Source organism: Physcomitrium patens, chromosome 5 (genome assembly GCF_059467195.1).
Source record: "Physcomitrium patens ecotype Gransden chromosome 5, ASM5946719v1, whole genome shotgun sequence".
Taxonomy (NCBI): Eukaryota; Viridiplantae; Streptophyta; class Bryopsida; order Funariales; family Funariaceae; genus Physcomitrium; species Physcomitrium patens.
Genome location: NC_143414.1, coordinates 5897305 through 5913005, shown reverse-complemented (window position 1 = coordinate 5913005; position 15701 = coordinate 5897305). Strand labels below are relative to the sequence as shown.

The 15701-nt window shown below is 43.3% G+C and overlaps 4 protein-coding genes across 4 annotated transcripts; 1 reads left to right on the top strand and 3 right to left on the bottom strand.

Annotated features, from left to right (window-relative positions):
• Nucleotides 1–1878: 1878 nt before the first annotated feature.
• LOC112282972 (uncharacterized) lies at nucleotides 1879–3782 on the bottom strand. Its single transcript, XM_024521229.3, has 2 exons — nucleotides 3444–3782; nucleotides 1879–2449 (listed from the first exon to the last, which is right to left on the bottom strand). The coding sequence occupies exons 1-2, from the start codon at nucleotides 3723–3725 to the stop codon at nucleotides 2207–2209; spliced, it is 525 nt and encodes a 174-aa protein (XP_024376997.1). The 5' UTR covers nucleotides 3726–3782; the 3' UTR covers nucleotides 1879–2206.
• Nucleotides 3783–6274: 2492 nt separating this feature from the next.
• On the bottom strand, nucleotides 6275–7763 carry LOC149989245 (uncharacterized). The gene is made up of 2 exons (XM_090250334.1): nucleotides 7029–7763; nucleotides 6275–6875 (listed from the first exon to the last, which is right to left on the bottom strand). Exon 1 carries the CDS (start codon nucleotides 7761–7763, stop codon nucleotides 7260–7262), a length of 504 nt encoding a protein of 167 aa, XP_090106460.1. The 3' UTR covers nucleotides 6275–6875; nucleotides 7029–7259.
• A 52-nt stretch (nucleotides 7764–7815) lies between these two features.
• On the top strand, nucleotides 7816–9156 carry LOC112282656 (cold shock domain-containing protein 4). The gene has a single exon (XM_024520567.3). The coding sequence runs from the start codon at nucleotides 7924–7926 to the stop codon at nucleotides 8518–8520; it is 597 nt and encodes a 198-aa protein (XP_024376335.1). The 5' UTR covers nucleotides 7816–7923; the 3' UTR covers nucleotides 8521–9156.
• Nucleotides 9157–11013: 1857 nt separating this feature from the next.
• On the bottom strand, nucleotides 11014–12440 carry LOC112282970 (cold shock domain-containing protein 4). Its single transcript, XM_024521228.3, has one exon. The coding sequence runs from the start codon at nucleotides 12244–12246 to the stop codon at nucleotides 11650–11652; it is 597 nt and encodes a 198-aa protein (XP_024376996.2). The 5' UTR covers nucleotides 12247–12440; the 3' UTR covers nucleotides 11014–11649.
• Nucleotides 12441–15701: the final 3261 nt, after the last annotated feature.

Below are 15701 nucleotides of genomic sequence, written 5' to 3'. Positions count from 1 at the left end.
GTGGAATAGGTGCTGTTGGTTATACCTTCGCGGTGGATATGTTGCAATGAGGAACGTATGTGAGTGAAGGAGGGTTGTCACCCCTGGTCATGAGATGATGTGGCTCGTCTGAGCAATGACATGAACATTAAGTGTAAATTTTAGAAAAGGTTATTTTAAGGTCTGTTCTTGCATCCTTGCCGGCAATATTGGAAGTGATAAATTCGGGTGGGTTTCCGAAGTTTTGATGCTCCAGGCGTTGTGGCGGTACCTTTAGGAGCAGTTTTATGGATTCTTGGAATTTTCGACCCGACACACTCGTTTGGTGGAACTCGTTGCTGGAGGGGTTGGACGTGAAGGATATTTGAAGCATACATCACTGTTTTTAAGGCCTCATCCAGAGGCCAACTTTCTCATAGGATACCTTGACCCCTTTATCCATCCGGCGGCAAGGAATCCAACCTCCGGTAGTCGAGGCTCTATTGTTTCCACCTCATGACAAGAGAGATGTAGGTGGTGATCTGTTTTTTCTTCCATCAGCGGGGTAAACATGCAAAGTAGTCCAGCTCGGCTGGGGCAAACCGAACCAACAGGAGAGGCAACGGTTTTACCTGTGCCAATAGCTTCGAAGGTAGCTTCCGATTAGAGTTCAGAGGGCAGTTTTTATCTACTCCTCATGTTGTGAGTGCATATCTTGATTAGAATCGATTACTAAGAAAATTTCACTTGTTGATTGGACTTCATCTAGGTGAATAAATTTGTGGTTAAGATATTGAATTGTAATTGATGAAGAACTTGGATGACAATTTATAATTCGGATGAAGTTAGGTTAGAATTGGATGAACTTTGGTTTGGATGGAGTTTTAAATTAAGGAGGAAGTTTTTTGCATGGATGAGGAGTTATTTGCAGATGAGAAGTTATGTGCAAATGATAACTTATACATGGATGATTTTTTGTCAATGAATAAACTTTCATTAAATAATAAAAAATCAATAATTACAAATAAAAAACAAAGTACATAAGAAGAAAATAAAAGTAAAGTTATAAGAAGGAAATTCTTTTGGCATGAATGTTGTGAGTGATTTATTACTGTAAGTGTGAATTTATGGTAGAGATTATGGTACAGTACTTCAATTGTGAATAGAATAAACTTCCAATTAGTGGAGGTTTGTTTTAGCTGACAATAATCATGGAGATATTTGATGAAATCAAGGAGTTCTGATACAGAGTTGAAAACTTGTGAACAAATTTTCATTCTCTTGTGAAATATGTATTTTTTTTTCTTTGACGTATGGGAAAAGCGAAGTTAATCAGGTGATTTGAAAACTCCGATTTATGCACATTTCCAAAACAGAATCTTTTATCTGGCTGCAAGTGTTTCAGATAATGTTCCAGTTGGTGCCATCTGGAACAGTTGCCCTCCGTACAACCAGGCATCTTAAAATTTGTAAACAGATTTTTTCGAGAGTGCGTGATTTCATAAACGACTTGAATTTTTAGAATACTAATGGATACTATACCTTCCAAGTGGAGATCACTACAAATTTAATTGAAATGAATTGCATTAACACGCCACAGAGCTACCAGTCATTCCAAGACACTGACATCTTTGCTTTAATTTCAAGTTGGGTCACCGTTTTGTTAGGGCTGCTGATAACCCATACAATAAGATAGGGCAGCCTCTGAGAACTCATTCAGCATGACAACTCATGTATCTGTCTAACAACTATGATATTGAGGTATGGCCCCAAGTTTGTAGGTTCAGAGCAGTTCATGTTTTTCCTGATTTGCTAACATTTGGAAAGTGCAACACTTGTCCCCAACAGAATACTTACCCAATCAGAACTGGTATTTAGCAACTTGTGACGTATCACAGGTGCATTTGAAAGTGCGTGGAATGATTCAGAATCGATGCATAGACTTGTTCCTTTTTCAACTACACATGTCGGTTGCACAAATTCCTAGCAATGATACTCAGAAGAATGAGCTTTTTCCCATGACCTCATTGCCAAAACCCTACTACGGTGCTAGCAAGTGTACACTCCTTGAGATCTACGGGACGTCCAGAGTCTCTTCTCTAGCAGCAGCAACCACCACTCCGCAGCATCCGCCGAAGATTAATAGAAGACCAATAGCATCTACCCCTTTAGACTCAATGCACTCCAGTAAAGTAAAAAGTATGCAAGATGAAAGCTGGGGTTCTCAATATACACAAACCTCGATATTTTACTTTGATGGACTCACAAGAGTATTCACCACAGCAGAGGCAACAAGTACACCAACTACTCCTGCGCCGGCAACTACACCAGCTTGTAGTGCAGGAGACAATCCGCCATCTGGGGTAGACACACTTGGTATGTTACGCGAAGCTGCGCCAGGAAACTCAGCTACAGCATTTGAAATGGCTCCTCCCACTGCTGCAGCCTCACTCTCTCCTTCTTTAACCAATTCCTTCACTTCTGAAACCACCTGAAATCCAAAGCGAAACTCATGTTCAGAGATACTACGGTGTATTGAATGAGTTTTTCGATCTGGAACGTCCAAGTTCCACATTCAGCTTCAAGGATACCAGGAAGCAAGGCAATAATTTCTTAGGTGCGTACGATATCGCCTAACGTATCATTCTACACACATTTCTAGGATAGCGAACCAGGAAGCGTAAGTCCTTGCAATAGACTTGACATGGAAGCAAGGTATTACCGCAAGACTTTGTCATCTTGCATATTATTTGTTTGAATTATAGTGATAACTCTAAATAACACATCTGTTTTACGTTTTCATCAATAGAAGGGTCCTAAAACAGAGTCACAAGTTTATTGCCATGTGCACGAAATTCGTGAACACCACCTAATGTTCATCAATGTTACTATGATTCCAGAAAAGCTGACATGCCTATTCAGAAACAACTCCAAAATCTGCCCGGGGGAAATGCTGTAAGGTCCTTAAAATCAGAAAATCAGAAAGATCATTAGATTGAACCTTGCAAGTAGAACTATGTGGTTAAAAACCGAATAAGCTACGGGATGAACCTTGAAATCATATTCGCTGCAAATGAGTAATCAATGACCTCAAAAACCAACCTCGGCATAAGCGACGTAAGATGACACTCTAGGTAACACTCATATGCACGTGCTCAGGCACGAACACAAGCACCCGCGCATTCACGATTATTTGAGGGAATAAACAGGAAATCCAATGTATAGTTCCTCACAACTCAAATTCTACTAAATTGAGGTAACCGTCAGGCCATTCATAAGACCTTCCTCACACAATGTAACAGCATAAACACAAATACTAACAGAATCTCCAAATGCAACAGCATAATCACAAAGCCTGACAGAATTTCCAATTCAACGGTGGCGAAATCTCAAAAACTAAAGAAACAGTCAAAGCACTCACACAAGAACACTATTGAACATACACTATTCCCGAACTCCACTCCACAAGACTCGACAGACCATACCTCATCAGTAATCTTCTTAGCTTTTTTCAATCCAAAGATAGGAATGTCCCTAGCATGGGCCGCCTGCTGGGAAGAGGAAAGCAGCAACAACGACAGCGAGGCCAGCGACACAGCAACCTGTCGCCTGGACACGCCGCGCTTTTCCGACAAATTCACGGCTGAGATCACGACGGTCACAGGGGCAACATGCCGGAGCGTGACGGACTTGGAATTCGTCAGCAATGCGGCGGAGGACATGGTGAAGGCATACGAGGAGGAGAGCGCGGCCATGTTGCTCGCCATAGCTCTTCGAAGCTAAGCTCAGCGAAGCGAAGGGGGAGAGAGTTCCAGAATGCGTACAACGCTTCTGCTGTCCCTCCCTCCGTTTAGCTCTGGCTTCGTTCGCTATCCACAACCCCGTTTCGACGACGTTGTCGTTCGGCCTCCACGAGGCAAGAAACTTGTGGCTTCCCAGCCTCGAACGTTGGACTAACTCGGTCCTATGACCGCTCTCTCTCTTTCTCTCTCTCTCCCTATCCCACTCCCCCTTCCTCCGTGCCCCCCCCGTCCCCGTGCCACTCCACCCTATCACCACTGGCTTTCTACCAGCTTCATTCATTTCGCATGATCTATAAAGTAAGCTTGTTTTTCAGGACCCCTCGTTCATCGCGGAAACCCCCATTGGCTTTCGTGTAATTCACCCATAATGTAACAATGAAAACGGTAATAGGGCTTTCGTGGTCATGGGACTCAAACAAACCAAATTACTCCTCCCTCCTCCATGGCCATCTTGCTTGGAAATGATTAGCAACAGACTACTTTTTTCCTAACAGAAAATAACTTGAAGTCAAAAAAATGAAATTATATTATAACTTCTTCTGTGAGGGTGTTTCTACAGTACAGTGTGAACAGATTATTTGTGTTGAAGCAGTTTGATTATGCAACTACGTCGTGGTTTTAAAACATTCATGATTACTGTATAAAAAATATTTCCTTATAATCTTATTCCGAAAGTGATGCTTCTTTACCAATAGATAAATACATGTCAATTATTAATGTCAAATCAAATTATATATATGTTTATATAATATTTAATATAATGTATATATGTTTATTTATTTACATACATATAGATTCAATACAGGATTACATAAATTTGAGAGTTTTTTTAGTCATTTGATTTTTACATATGATGCACAACAAAAGGGAATAAAAGATATACACTAAAATAAATATTAAATAATAAATATATATTATTAAGAAATTTTTGGTATATATAACAGATACATATATAATAATATAGTGAAATTTGAAAAGATATTATAATTATACGAGATTTAATTTTGTAATTTGACAACACATAGTATAAAAGTTAGAAACGAAGTTTATCATGGCTACAAATTGGCCTCTAGAAATTGGCATCTACAATTGAGATCTCTAACATGTATCCACAATGTAATAAGATAGAGGATTAAAAAAAAGGTGGCTAAGCTACCAACACCAAGGTTTTAAAACAACATAAGTTTTTTTGCTATGCTTAGCTCAATAAACTTGGAAGATGTAAAAGTGAGAAATAAAAACATTACAAGATTATTTGTTTTTATTTTACAATTGCAATATAGATCTTTTATAGAAAAATTGATTATATAGATGACTTGTAATTATTATAAGTTAATACAACTTAAGTTTAAGAAATGAACAAAATACATAAATACATACAATGTCTTAAATCTAGTTGTATTAAGAAAATCATTACTAATACACATCTTACAGCACCATCAATATTTCTTGTAAAATAAATTTTAAACTTAATTTGTTCTTGCGAGCTAAATACCTATATGTGTTATTGCATCCTCTTTGGTTAACAAATCATTACATACTTTATATTTTGATAATTTAAAACCGTGTACAAGATAAATAAAATTATCACAATAATAATGTACATGAAACTTTACACATAACATGTCAACCAAGAATATAAAACAATACATGATATTGCTAGCAGTGAGGACTAAAAAGACTATGCCATAAGGTCCTCTTGGTAATATAATGGTCACGTTACATCAAGACATTGTTGCAAAACAGATAACAGGGAAATCAATCACAAGACATTAAGAAATCTATGAAACTTTACACATAACATGTCAACCAAGAATATAAAACAATACATGATATTGCTAGCAGTGAGGACTAAAAAGACTATGCCATAAGGTCCTCTTGGTAATATAATGGTCACGTTACATCAAGACATTGTTGCAAAACAGATAACAGGGAAATCAATCACAAGACATTAAGAAATCTAACAGGATATTGATGAGTAATATTTGGTCGTAGAAGAATAACAGTTACAAAGATTCTAAGAAAATGCATGTTACCCAATGAGATGCATCTCAAGAACTTGAAATTAACTTGTTCAACTTAAGAGCAAATATTATTAAAATTGTATGAAAGTGTTAGAACATTTATTTATTTTCAAAGAATGCATGATTAACTAATAGATGTCTACAAGATAAAAGACTACTCAAATTAAAACACGTCTCAAATAAGCATTCTATATTCAACAAATTCTGGTGTCAAGACTACAAAGAGGTCAGAACTCATATGAGAAATCTAAATGCAAAAATGGTGAGGAACTCAAAAGAGATAAAATATACAAGTAACACGGACGTAATACAACCATTCTAAGATACCAACGAAAACAACTGTAACAAACATATGCAATGTTAGATATTAACAAACCAAAGACCATTTGATGGACTGAAAATATATTGAATAACTCTTATGTTTAAAAGAGATATACACTTGAAGACAGGGGACAAATTGTCTAATGCCGCAAAATCATGAAAACCGGATACAGCCAAGAGTTCAAATGTATTAACACCAGATCAAAGGTAAACAAAAAGGTACAATGCCGATAATGATGTTCTGAAACAAAAGAGGTGAACTAAACTAAAGAGGTTGCCACTAACAAGTCTTCCAAAGAATACGGTACACTATAATTCAAATAACCTTGGCGCTCGTCCTACAAGATTAATGTAGGACATCTCCCTGAGCATAACGAGATTCCCTAAAATACAAAAGTCCATCCCCGGACTCCCACCAACATGGCGATGCCCACCCTACACAACCCTAATGACCGAAAGATAAGCCATTAAAGAGCAGGACAAGGAATAAATATGATCCGCAAGGTAAGAAAAGCCAACGGTAAATCCCGATAAAATCAGGATTAATCCAACAAAGGATGAAGTATAGAAGGTATGTTGTTACGTGAAGCCTATGGGACACAGACTAAATCCCTGGAGTGCCTGACAGTACGACATCTGAGTTTGTGATTCCAATAACGTTAACCGCAGTTGCGTCTGCCGATTGTGAAGGTTTCCAAATCCGCATATTAGGGTGAGGATTCTGGTTCTTGAATATTATGCTGGAGTCCATCAAGGCAGCCAACAGAACCTGCACAACTAAGAGGTTCAATCTTGAGCCACGCACACCAAAGGCAGCGAAAACGTGAGAACGGAGAGCCGAATCGACTGGCGTCAACGACCATAACGCCAGCCAGAGGGGGAAAGGGCAGGGGAGCTAGAAAGGCGGGGGAATTACAGTGACCTGGGTTCGGATGAAGGGATCGTAATGCGGGGGACGGGGCAGGATCTCCAGAACGGCGGACGGGAGCGGCACCAGAGCAAACTAGAACACGGGGCAATACGAGACATAATGACGAAATACTCACTCCCCAGCGGCTCTCTGTTGCAATGCAGAGCACGGCCAACGAGTTCGCAACGGAGCCGGCTGCTGCTTGAGGATAGGGATGGCGCGGGCGGGAGCCGGAAACATCAATCAATGCGGCGATCGCGCTGCAGAAAGAGAAACAGAGAGGGGGAGTGAGAGACCATGACAGGGGCGAGCTCGGGGTAAGCGACGAGGAGTCAGCAGAGGGAGAGCGGGGTGGGTGGGGGGTAACTCCACCCGATCTGAAAGAGCTGAGGTGAGCTGGAATGGGGTGCGGAGTTGGAGGAGTGACTGAGTGCAGCACCAGGTGCTAAACCCTAGCCCAGGGGCATTAGCACCGTCGGATGTGCATCTGCGATCTGGTCCTGGCTGCGCGCGAAATTGGGCTCCCAGAACCCCAGGAGGGGAGGCGCGTGGGCCGTCGGATGGAAGGAAGTGGGCGATCGGCGCCGTTCCGGTGGGGAGAGTGCGGCGGGGGCTTTTGGGAATTTGGGAGCAGCAGCAGCGCAGCCAGGGTTGGGAACGGAGGGGCCCTCCACCCAGCACACAAGCAGCCCTGAGGTGTGAGATCTCGGCTTCCTCTTCTCCTTCTCCCTTCAAGTTCTGCTCCATTGTGCCAGGCTGCGGATTTCATTCCTGCGCGGCTGTCGAGTCCGTCTTGCCTTTAGGTCCTTCTTTTTCTTGTTGTTGGGATCCTTTGCGCCGCCCCTGTCGTTTTTCGGAGGCGCCGACCTCGTTTCTTGTGGTACCGCAGAGAGGCGCAGCAGCAGCCATGGCGGAAGAGGGAGCGAGCGTGAATGTTGGCGCGAAGGAGACGGGTAAGGTGAAATGGTTCAACAGCAGCAAGGGGTTCGGGTTCATCACGCCCGACAAGGGTGGGGACGATTTGTTCGTGCACCAGACGAGCATCCACGCCGAGGGGTTCCGTTCGCTTCGTGAGGGCGAGGTGGTGGAGTTCCAGGTGGAGTCGAGCGAGGACGGGAGGACGAAGGCGTTGGCCGTGACGGGTCCCGGGGGTGCGTTCGTTCAGGGCGCGAGCTACAGGCGCGACGGGTACGGTGGTGGAGGCCGCGGCGGAGGTGAGGGAGGAGGTCGAGGGTTCGGCGGGGGTGCTGCGAGAGGCAGGGGCCGCGGTGGGCGAGGCTCGGGAGGGTTTGGCGGTGAGCGCGGCGGCGTGGGTGGGGGCGACCGGTCTTGCTACAACTGCGGCGAGGGAGGTCACATGGCGCGCGACTGCCAGAACGAGTCGACGGGGAATGCGAGGCAGGGGGGCGGCGGCGGCGGTGGCGTAGGGGGGAGCCGGAGCTGCTACACCTGTGGAGAGGCTGGGCATTTTGCGAGGGACTGCACTCCTGCAGCCGCTGCCTAGGCGTTTCCGAGTAGAAGCAATTTTTTAACATCCTCCTGTGTCTAGATGGGAAGGCCGAGCCGGGGCTGAGTGGGTTGGCCGAGGCAGCGCCTCGCGGAGCACACTGTGGCCGCCAGACCGTGGAGCGTTTCGGCGGTGACGCGGTCTGCTTGGTTTGTACCAGGCAGGAGGGTAGTGCTTTGCTTGACTTTGTTTTTTAAACCGCTTCCGGTGTTGGTCGTCGTGGATGTGGCTAGGGTTTCGTCTGCACTGAGGCCTGCATGGCTGCGGGTATGACGTAGTATGCAGAAGATAGGTTTGTGTGTGACGGCGAATTTCTCTGCCATTAGCGGGGCCGGAGAGAAGTCTCCTCGGAAGGGTAGCGGTCGGCAGGGTCCGAGAGCTCCTCCGCGATGGATGGTTTGCGAGGTCCACCTTTGGAGTCAGTTGAAGGAGAGGGGGTGGAATCGGCAGGCACCGGTCGGAGGGGTGCGCGCCGAGAAGGGTTTATGTTGTGTCAGCGGGTCGAAGAATAGGCCGAAGCCTTACGTTTGTCAAGTCAATCTTAAGCTTTGTTCGCTGTTTGAAAGACCCGCGAAATGTAATTGAAGATCACAAGGAAGGCAATTATACGGGTAGATGATTTTTTTCTCTCCAGTGGAGTACCTGCATTGAGCGTGTGAATGTTGCTATTGTCGATGTATGGTGCATGGGTGCGGTGGGTTTGTTGAGACCGTTACATTGGACTGGAATTGCAGTGGATTGTTGGCTTCAATCGTGGTTTGGCTTAATGTTGACCTGCCGACAGGAGAGGTGTGGTGTGAGTTGCTGTTGTTGGCAGCGTGCGATGTGGTTTAGGGTTTAAGTGGTTGTTCTCGCACACACTCATGATGTGTAACGTATCCATTTCGGGGGGTTCGGGGCGGAAGGGGGGGGGGGGTTGTTGTTGGCGTGGGGCTCCAAGGGAGCTTCGAGTTCTTCCATGTAGCTTACAGCATGACGCTTGACATCGCGGTGAATGAAGCACGGCTGAATGAACACAACCGCTGTGTGAGCATTGGGATGAAGAGGTGGAGGAATTACCTATACAACTTTAGAATTGCTCATGTAAGTTTGAAAAATTTAATGCCAAAGAAAAATGTAGCCACCTTAACATAGATGGCTAGCTGCTATAAATAAACAATGGTAGTGAATGAGTATATCAATCCCAAATTAATGAGACTATTTCTTTCTTTGGTCTATAAGTTATCTTATTTAAATTATGTATCCTATCAAAATTATTTGATACAAACTTGACTTTGAAACTGTTCTCTTGCTTTCACTTTTTGTACTAATCGATGTGATGTTCTAGTCTATCTCATAAAATAATTTCAGTTGAATTCTTCACAACCAAGGTTTTGCATCAAGACCAAGACATTACAAAGAAAGAGATGTCCAAATTCCAAGCTTGCCGTAATGTTAACTACTTGCATTCCAAGTTTGCTATATATCAAATGTGTTAAATACTTGAATTATTGTTACAACCAAAAATCAAGTGCCATTATGTGGAAGGCACATCTGGTTTGTTATTTGTTAGTATACCTCATAAATATTTCAAATACTCCATAAAAGAAAGACTATTCTAAGTTATTGACAGGTTCTTTGAAGCGTTTTCTTGTCGAGTTTTAAATTTTTTTCATTTGACTAAGAAAACAACAAGGTTCATTGGTCACCATTTTAAGGAATCCTCAATCAACACCAAATGAAAGGTATACTAATTTTGATCAATAACAAACCCTTTTTCCAACCCAACGCAATTTCATCTGTACGCAATAAAGTGAACATTAACTATTGATTCAACATTGACTCGGATCCACTCCGATACAAACGTTTATCACTCTTCCCACCTCCCCCTACAACCACTCCTCCCTCAGCCCACAACAGCATTCCAACCCTCGCAACACTCACGCAACGACTTCTGAGTCGAGACCTGTATGCAGCGGTTGTGTCCAACCGTGCCACGCTAGTAACATACCATTCGCATCACAAGAACCAGCACACCACTCAATCTTCCTCATCCACTCCTGCACGACTGCAAACAGAACCGCGGCAGTTGCCTCCACCTCTTCATCCCAATGCTCACACAGCGGTTGTGTTCATTCAGCCGTGCTTCATTCACCGCGATGTCAAGCGTCATGCTGTAAGCTACATGGAAGAACTCGAAGCTCCCTTGGAGCCCCACGCCAACAACAACCCCCCCCCCCTTCCGCCCCGAACCCCCCGAAATGGATACGTTACACATCATGAGTGTGTGCGAGAACAACCACTTAAACCCTAAACCACATCGCACGCTGCCAACAACAGCAACTCACACCACACCTCTCCTGTCGGCAGGTCAACATTAAGCCAAACCACGATTGAAGCCAACAATCCACTGCAATTCCAGTCCAATGTAACGGTCTCAACAAACCCACCGCACCCATGCACCATACATCGACAATAGCAACATTCACACGCTCAATGCAGGTACTCCACTGGAGAGAAAAAAATCATCTACCCGTATAATTGCCTTCCTTGTGATCTTCAATTACATTTCGCGGGTCTTTCAAACAGCGAACAAAGCTTAAGATTGACTTGACAAACGTAAGGCTTCGGCCTATTCTTCGACCCGCTGACACAACATAAACCCTTCTCGGCGCGCACCCCTCCGACCGGTGCCTGCCGATTCCACCCCCTCTCCTTCAACTGACTCCAAAGGTGGACCTCGCAAACCATCCATCGCGGAGGAGCTCTCGGACCCTGCCGACCGCTACCCTTCCGAGGAGACTTCTCTCCGGCCCCGCTAATGGCAGAGAAATTCGCCGTCACACACAAACCTATCTTCTGCATACTACGTCATACCCGCAGCCATGCAGGCCTCAGTGCAGACGAAACCCTAGCCACATCCACGACGACCAACACCGGAAGCGGTTTAAAAAACAAAGTCAAGCAAAGCACTACCCTCCTGCCTGGTACAAACCAAGCAGACCGCGTCACCGCCGAAACGCTCCACGGTCTGGCGGCCACAGTGTGCTCCGCGAGGCGCTGCCTCGGCCAACCCACTCAGCCCCGGCTCGGCCTTCCCATCTAGACACAGGAGGATGTTAAAAAATTGCTTCTACTCGGAAACGCCTAGGCAGCGGCTGCAGGAGTGCAGTCCCTCGCAAAATGCCCAGCCTCTCCACAGGTGTAGCAGCTCCGGCTCCCCCCTACGCCACCGCCGCCGCCGCCCCCCTGCCTCGCATTCCCCGTCGACTCGTTCTGGCAGTCGCGCGCCATGTGACCTCCCTCGCCGCAGTTGTAGCAAGACCGGTCGCCCCCACCCACGCCGCCGCGCTCACCGCCAAACCCTCCCGAGCCTCGCCCACCGCGGCCCCTGCCTCTCGCAGCACCCCCGCCGAACCCTCGACCTCCTCCCTCACCTCCGCCGCGGCCTCCACCACCGTACCCGTCGCGCCTGTAGCTCGCGCCCTGAACGAACGCACCCCCGGGACCCGTCACGGCCAACGCCTTCGTCCTCCCGTCCTCGCTCGACTCCACCTGGAACTCCACCACCTCGCCCTCACGAAGCGAACGGAACCCCTCGGCGTGGATGCTCGTCTGGTGCACGAACAAATCGTCCCCACCCTTGTCGGGCGTGATGAACCCGAACCCCTTGCTGCTGTTGAACCATTTCACCTTACCCGTCTCCTTCGCGCCAACATTCACGCTCGCTCCCTCTTCCGCCATGGCTGCTGCTGCGCCTCTCTGCGGTACCACAAGAAACGAGGTCGGCGCCTCCGAAAAACGACAGGGGCGGCGCAAAGGATCCCAACAACAAGAAAAAGAAGGACCTAAAGGCAAGACGGACTCGACAGCCGCGCACGAATGAAATCCGCAGCCTGGCACAATGGAGCAGAACTTGAAGGGAGAAGGAGAAGAGGAAGCCGAGATCTCACACCTCAGGGCTGCTTGTGTGCTGGGTGGAGGGCCCCTCCGTTCCCAACCCTGGCTGCGCTGCTGCTGCTCCCAAATTCCCAAAAGCCCCCGCCGCACTCTCCCCACCGGAACGGCGCCGATCGCCCACTTCCTTCCATCCGACGGCCCACGCGCCTCCCCTCCTGGGGTTCTGGGAGCCCAATTTCGCGCGCAGCCAGGACCAGATCGCAGATGCACATCCGACGGTGCTAATGCCCCTGGGCTAGGGTTTAGCACCTGGTGCTGCACTCAGTCACTCCTCCAACTCCGCACCCCATTCCAGCTCACCTCAGCTCTTTCAGATCGGGTGGACGGACCCCCACCCACCCTGCTCTCCCTCTGCTGACTCCTCCTCGCTTATCCCCGCGCATCCCCACCCGCGCTCGCCCCTTTCTTTCTCTGGACTCGTTGAATTGTGTCGGAGAAATCTCAACTCAATCGAATGGCTCCGCAATCTTGGGCCGTTAAATTGCTGCTCTCGGCCAGTATTAATCTGAACCGCCGATTGGATTTTTTGGATCCGATGGGTGGAACGTAAGGGATTCTGGAGGGTGGGCTGGTTGGGAACCCATTACCCATTCTTCATTGGGCCCGCAACGATCTATAGTTTACCCTCTCATTGGGCCCGCAATGGTCCATATTTTACCTTCTCATTGGGCCCACACCGATCCATTTTTTCATGGGTGGTGAAGTTTGTTTTGGGGCCGCCTCTTAATCCCAATTTTTAAGAGGCAATGTTGTTTCAAAGAATATTTCTTTTGTTTTTATACTCAACATCTTTTCATGTCCATGATAATTTCGTGTCTATTAAGATTTTTTACAACTAATAATATTCACTCAATAATTTTTTCTTAAGCATAGTCATATTGCTATTAAGGATAAATTGATGATTATTTTTTTGATTGAATAATAAAGTTTAGATTCTTATATTTTTTTTATCTCATTTTTTAATAAATATTTAATTTATACACACTCTATTGAAGAGATCGTAAAAACATATCATTATATGTTAATAAAAAATATTAAGAAAACTCATTACATTAAGTTTTTGTTTGAAATTGTATTTTGGTATAAAATATTATATATGTACATTTTTTTCTAGTTTTTTTAAAAATGTTAATTTTTTTTTACAAACTTCATATGGCTAACTATTTTTATAATTAAAACAAATATTATAATCTTAATAATATAGACATTAATACCACTAATAAAATAAATATTTGTTATATATAATAATAAATACTACATACAAATTATTTTAAAATCAAATCAAATTCTTATATGAATCTCTAAGTTTAGCATCCACGCTTTTAATAAAAATCTAATTACTTTGAAGAAAAACTCCATATCTGAGTCAATATTGCATCATCACTTGTGTAGTTTTATATTATGATCTTTTTTACAATCATATATTAGCAATTTTTGCATTTAGATTTGATAACTTCAATAAAGAATATGTATAAAGAATATGCACAATACTTTAAATATGATTCTTTGTACATGTTAAGTAGTATTACTTATATACACTTGTTTTGAACAATTTCTTGTTTTCATTATAAAACTTTGAGTCTATTAGATCTTGGTATTGTTGTCATAGATATATATCTACTGTAATTGTTATTTAAATAATATGAATAGGTAGAAGTAGATAAAAGTAGATTTATTTCATGATATCTTGTAGAAAAACTTCTTAAAAGCTTTTTAGACGTTTTTACTTTATATATGTTCATAGTTGATCAAAAGATTAGAGACTTGATCAACAAGCTAACCACGTGCCATATGTGTTGGTAGCTTGTGGAACAAACTAACTATATGGTGCTCATATAGAAAATTTGCCTTGTAAGTCAAGATACATGTCATACAAAGTTAATACGTTTTTGGAGATCCTATAGAACATCACTTCATAGATCCTAGGTAGATAGTATATATAGAGGCAAGAATAAAGCCTTCTTCATTCTTGTTAATCCTTTTTTGCTTCTAGTCTAGATTCAAGAATCTCTAGTGTCCTTGTCTTTTGAAAATAGTCATTCTAAATTTTTTTAATATAAATAAATAAATAAATAAATAAATAAATAAAAAAAAAATATATATATATATATAATTTCTATTGTGACTTGATATGAATTTCAGAAGTTTATGCATTTTCTTTTTGTTCATATTCTTGATAACTTAATAAGAGTGTATTTACAATATTAGAGCTTAGTCTTCTCTTAATTAAGAGTGAATTACTTATTTCTTTTGATAAGACATAAGCATATTAAAAGTTGCAGATTACCCTCTTCTAAACTAATATTGTTCTTAGTATTTTGTTTATTCTCAAGTTCTCTCTTTTGCTTGTCTTAAGTAATATTAGACATTTTTTTTCTGAATATTATTATGGTAGAGCTTCTTAGAATGAAGAATGTAATGACACAAATACAAGAAGAATTGTGGAAGTTGATGCTTGCAATGTATCAACTCAGTTTATCACTACTAGGAGCAACAAAAATGGCAGGAAGTGTCACGGACATACATATAATTACCTATATGAATAGATAAAAGTATGTAAAAGTAGGTTAATTGTGTAATATCTTCTAGAGAAGCTTCTTAGAAGCTTCATAGACGCTGCTTTGACTTTATAGGAGTCTATAGTTGACTTTTAGGTTAGAAACTTGATCAACAAGTTAGCCATGTGCCACGCATGTTGGAAGCTTAAAGAACAAGCTAACTACGTGGTCCATCCATAGAAAACTTGCCTTGCAAGCAAAGGCATGTGGCCTAGAAAGTCAACATATATTGGAGGTCTTATAGAACATCGCCACGTGGCTTCTAGTTAGATAGTATATATAGAGGCAAGAGTGAAGCCCTCTTCACTCTTGTCAACTCCTTTCTTGCTTCTAGTCTAGTTTCAAGGGTCTCTAGTTTTCTTGTATTTTGGCAATAGCCATTCCAGTTTCTTTCTTAATATACATATCTCTATTTTGTCCTATTTCTTTTTGAGAAAAGTCTCACTTACTCTTTAGCTTTCATCGAGTTCTTGTCCCTGACAGATTGACAAGAGTACACTTACAATATCAGAGCTTTGTCTTTTCTTAATTAAGAGTGGATTACCCCTTTTTCTTGATAAGACATAAGCGCATTAGAAGTTGCGGATTACCCTCTTTTAAACTGATATTGTTCTTAGTATTTTCTTTATTATCAATTCCTCTCTTCTATTTGTTTTGAGCGTTGTTAGACATCTTCTCTTT

Bases quoted from the DNA above. Each gene is read 5' to 3' on its own strand.
- LOC112282972 (XM_024521229.3), bottom strand. From the start codon at position 3,725: ATGGCGAGCAACATGGCCGCGCTCTCCTCCTCGTATGCCTTCACCATG. The intron at 2,450-3,443 runs GTATGGTCTGTC...TTTGGATTTCAG, and splicing joins CTAAGAAGATTACTGATGAG to GTGGTTTCAGAAGTGAAGGA.
- LOC149989245 (XM_090250334.1), bottom strand. From the start codon at position 7,763: ATGGAGCAGAACTTGAAGGGAGAAGGAGAAGAGGAAGCCGAGATCTCA.
- LOC112282656 (XM_024520567.3), top strand. From the start codon at position 7,924: ATGGCGGAAGAGGGAGCGAGCGTGAATGTTGGCGCGAAGGAGACGGGT.
- LOC112282970 (XM_024521228.3), bottom strand. From the start codon at position 12,246: ATGGCGGAAGAGGGAGCGAGCGTGAATGTTGGCGCGAAGGAGACGGGT.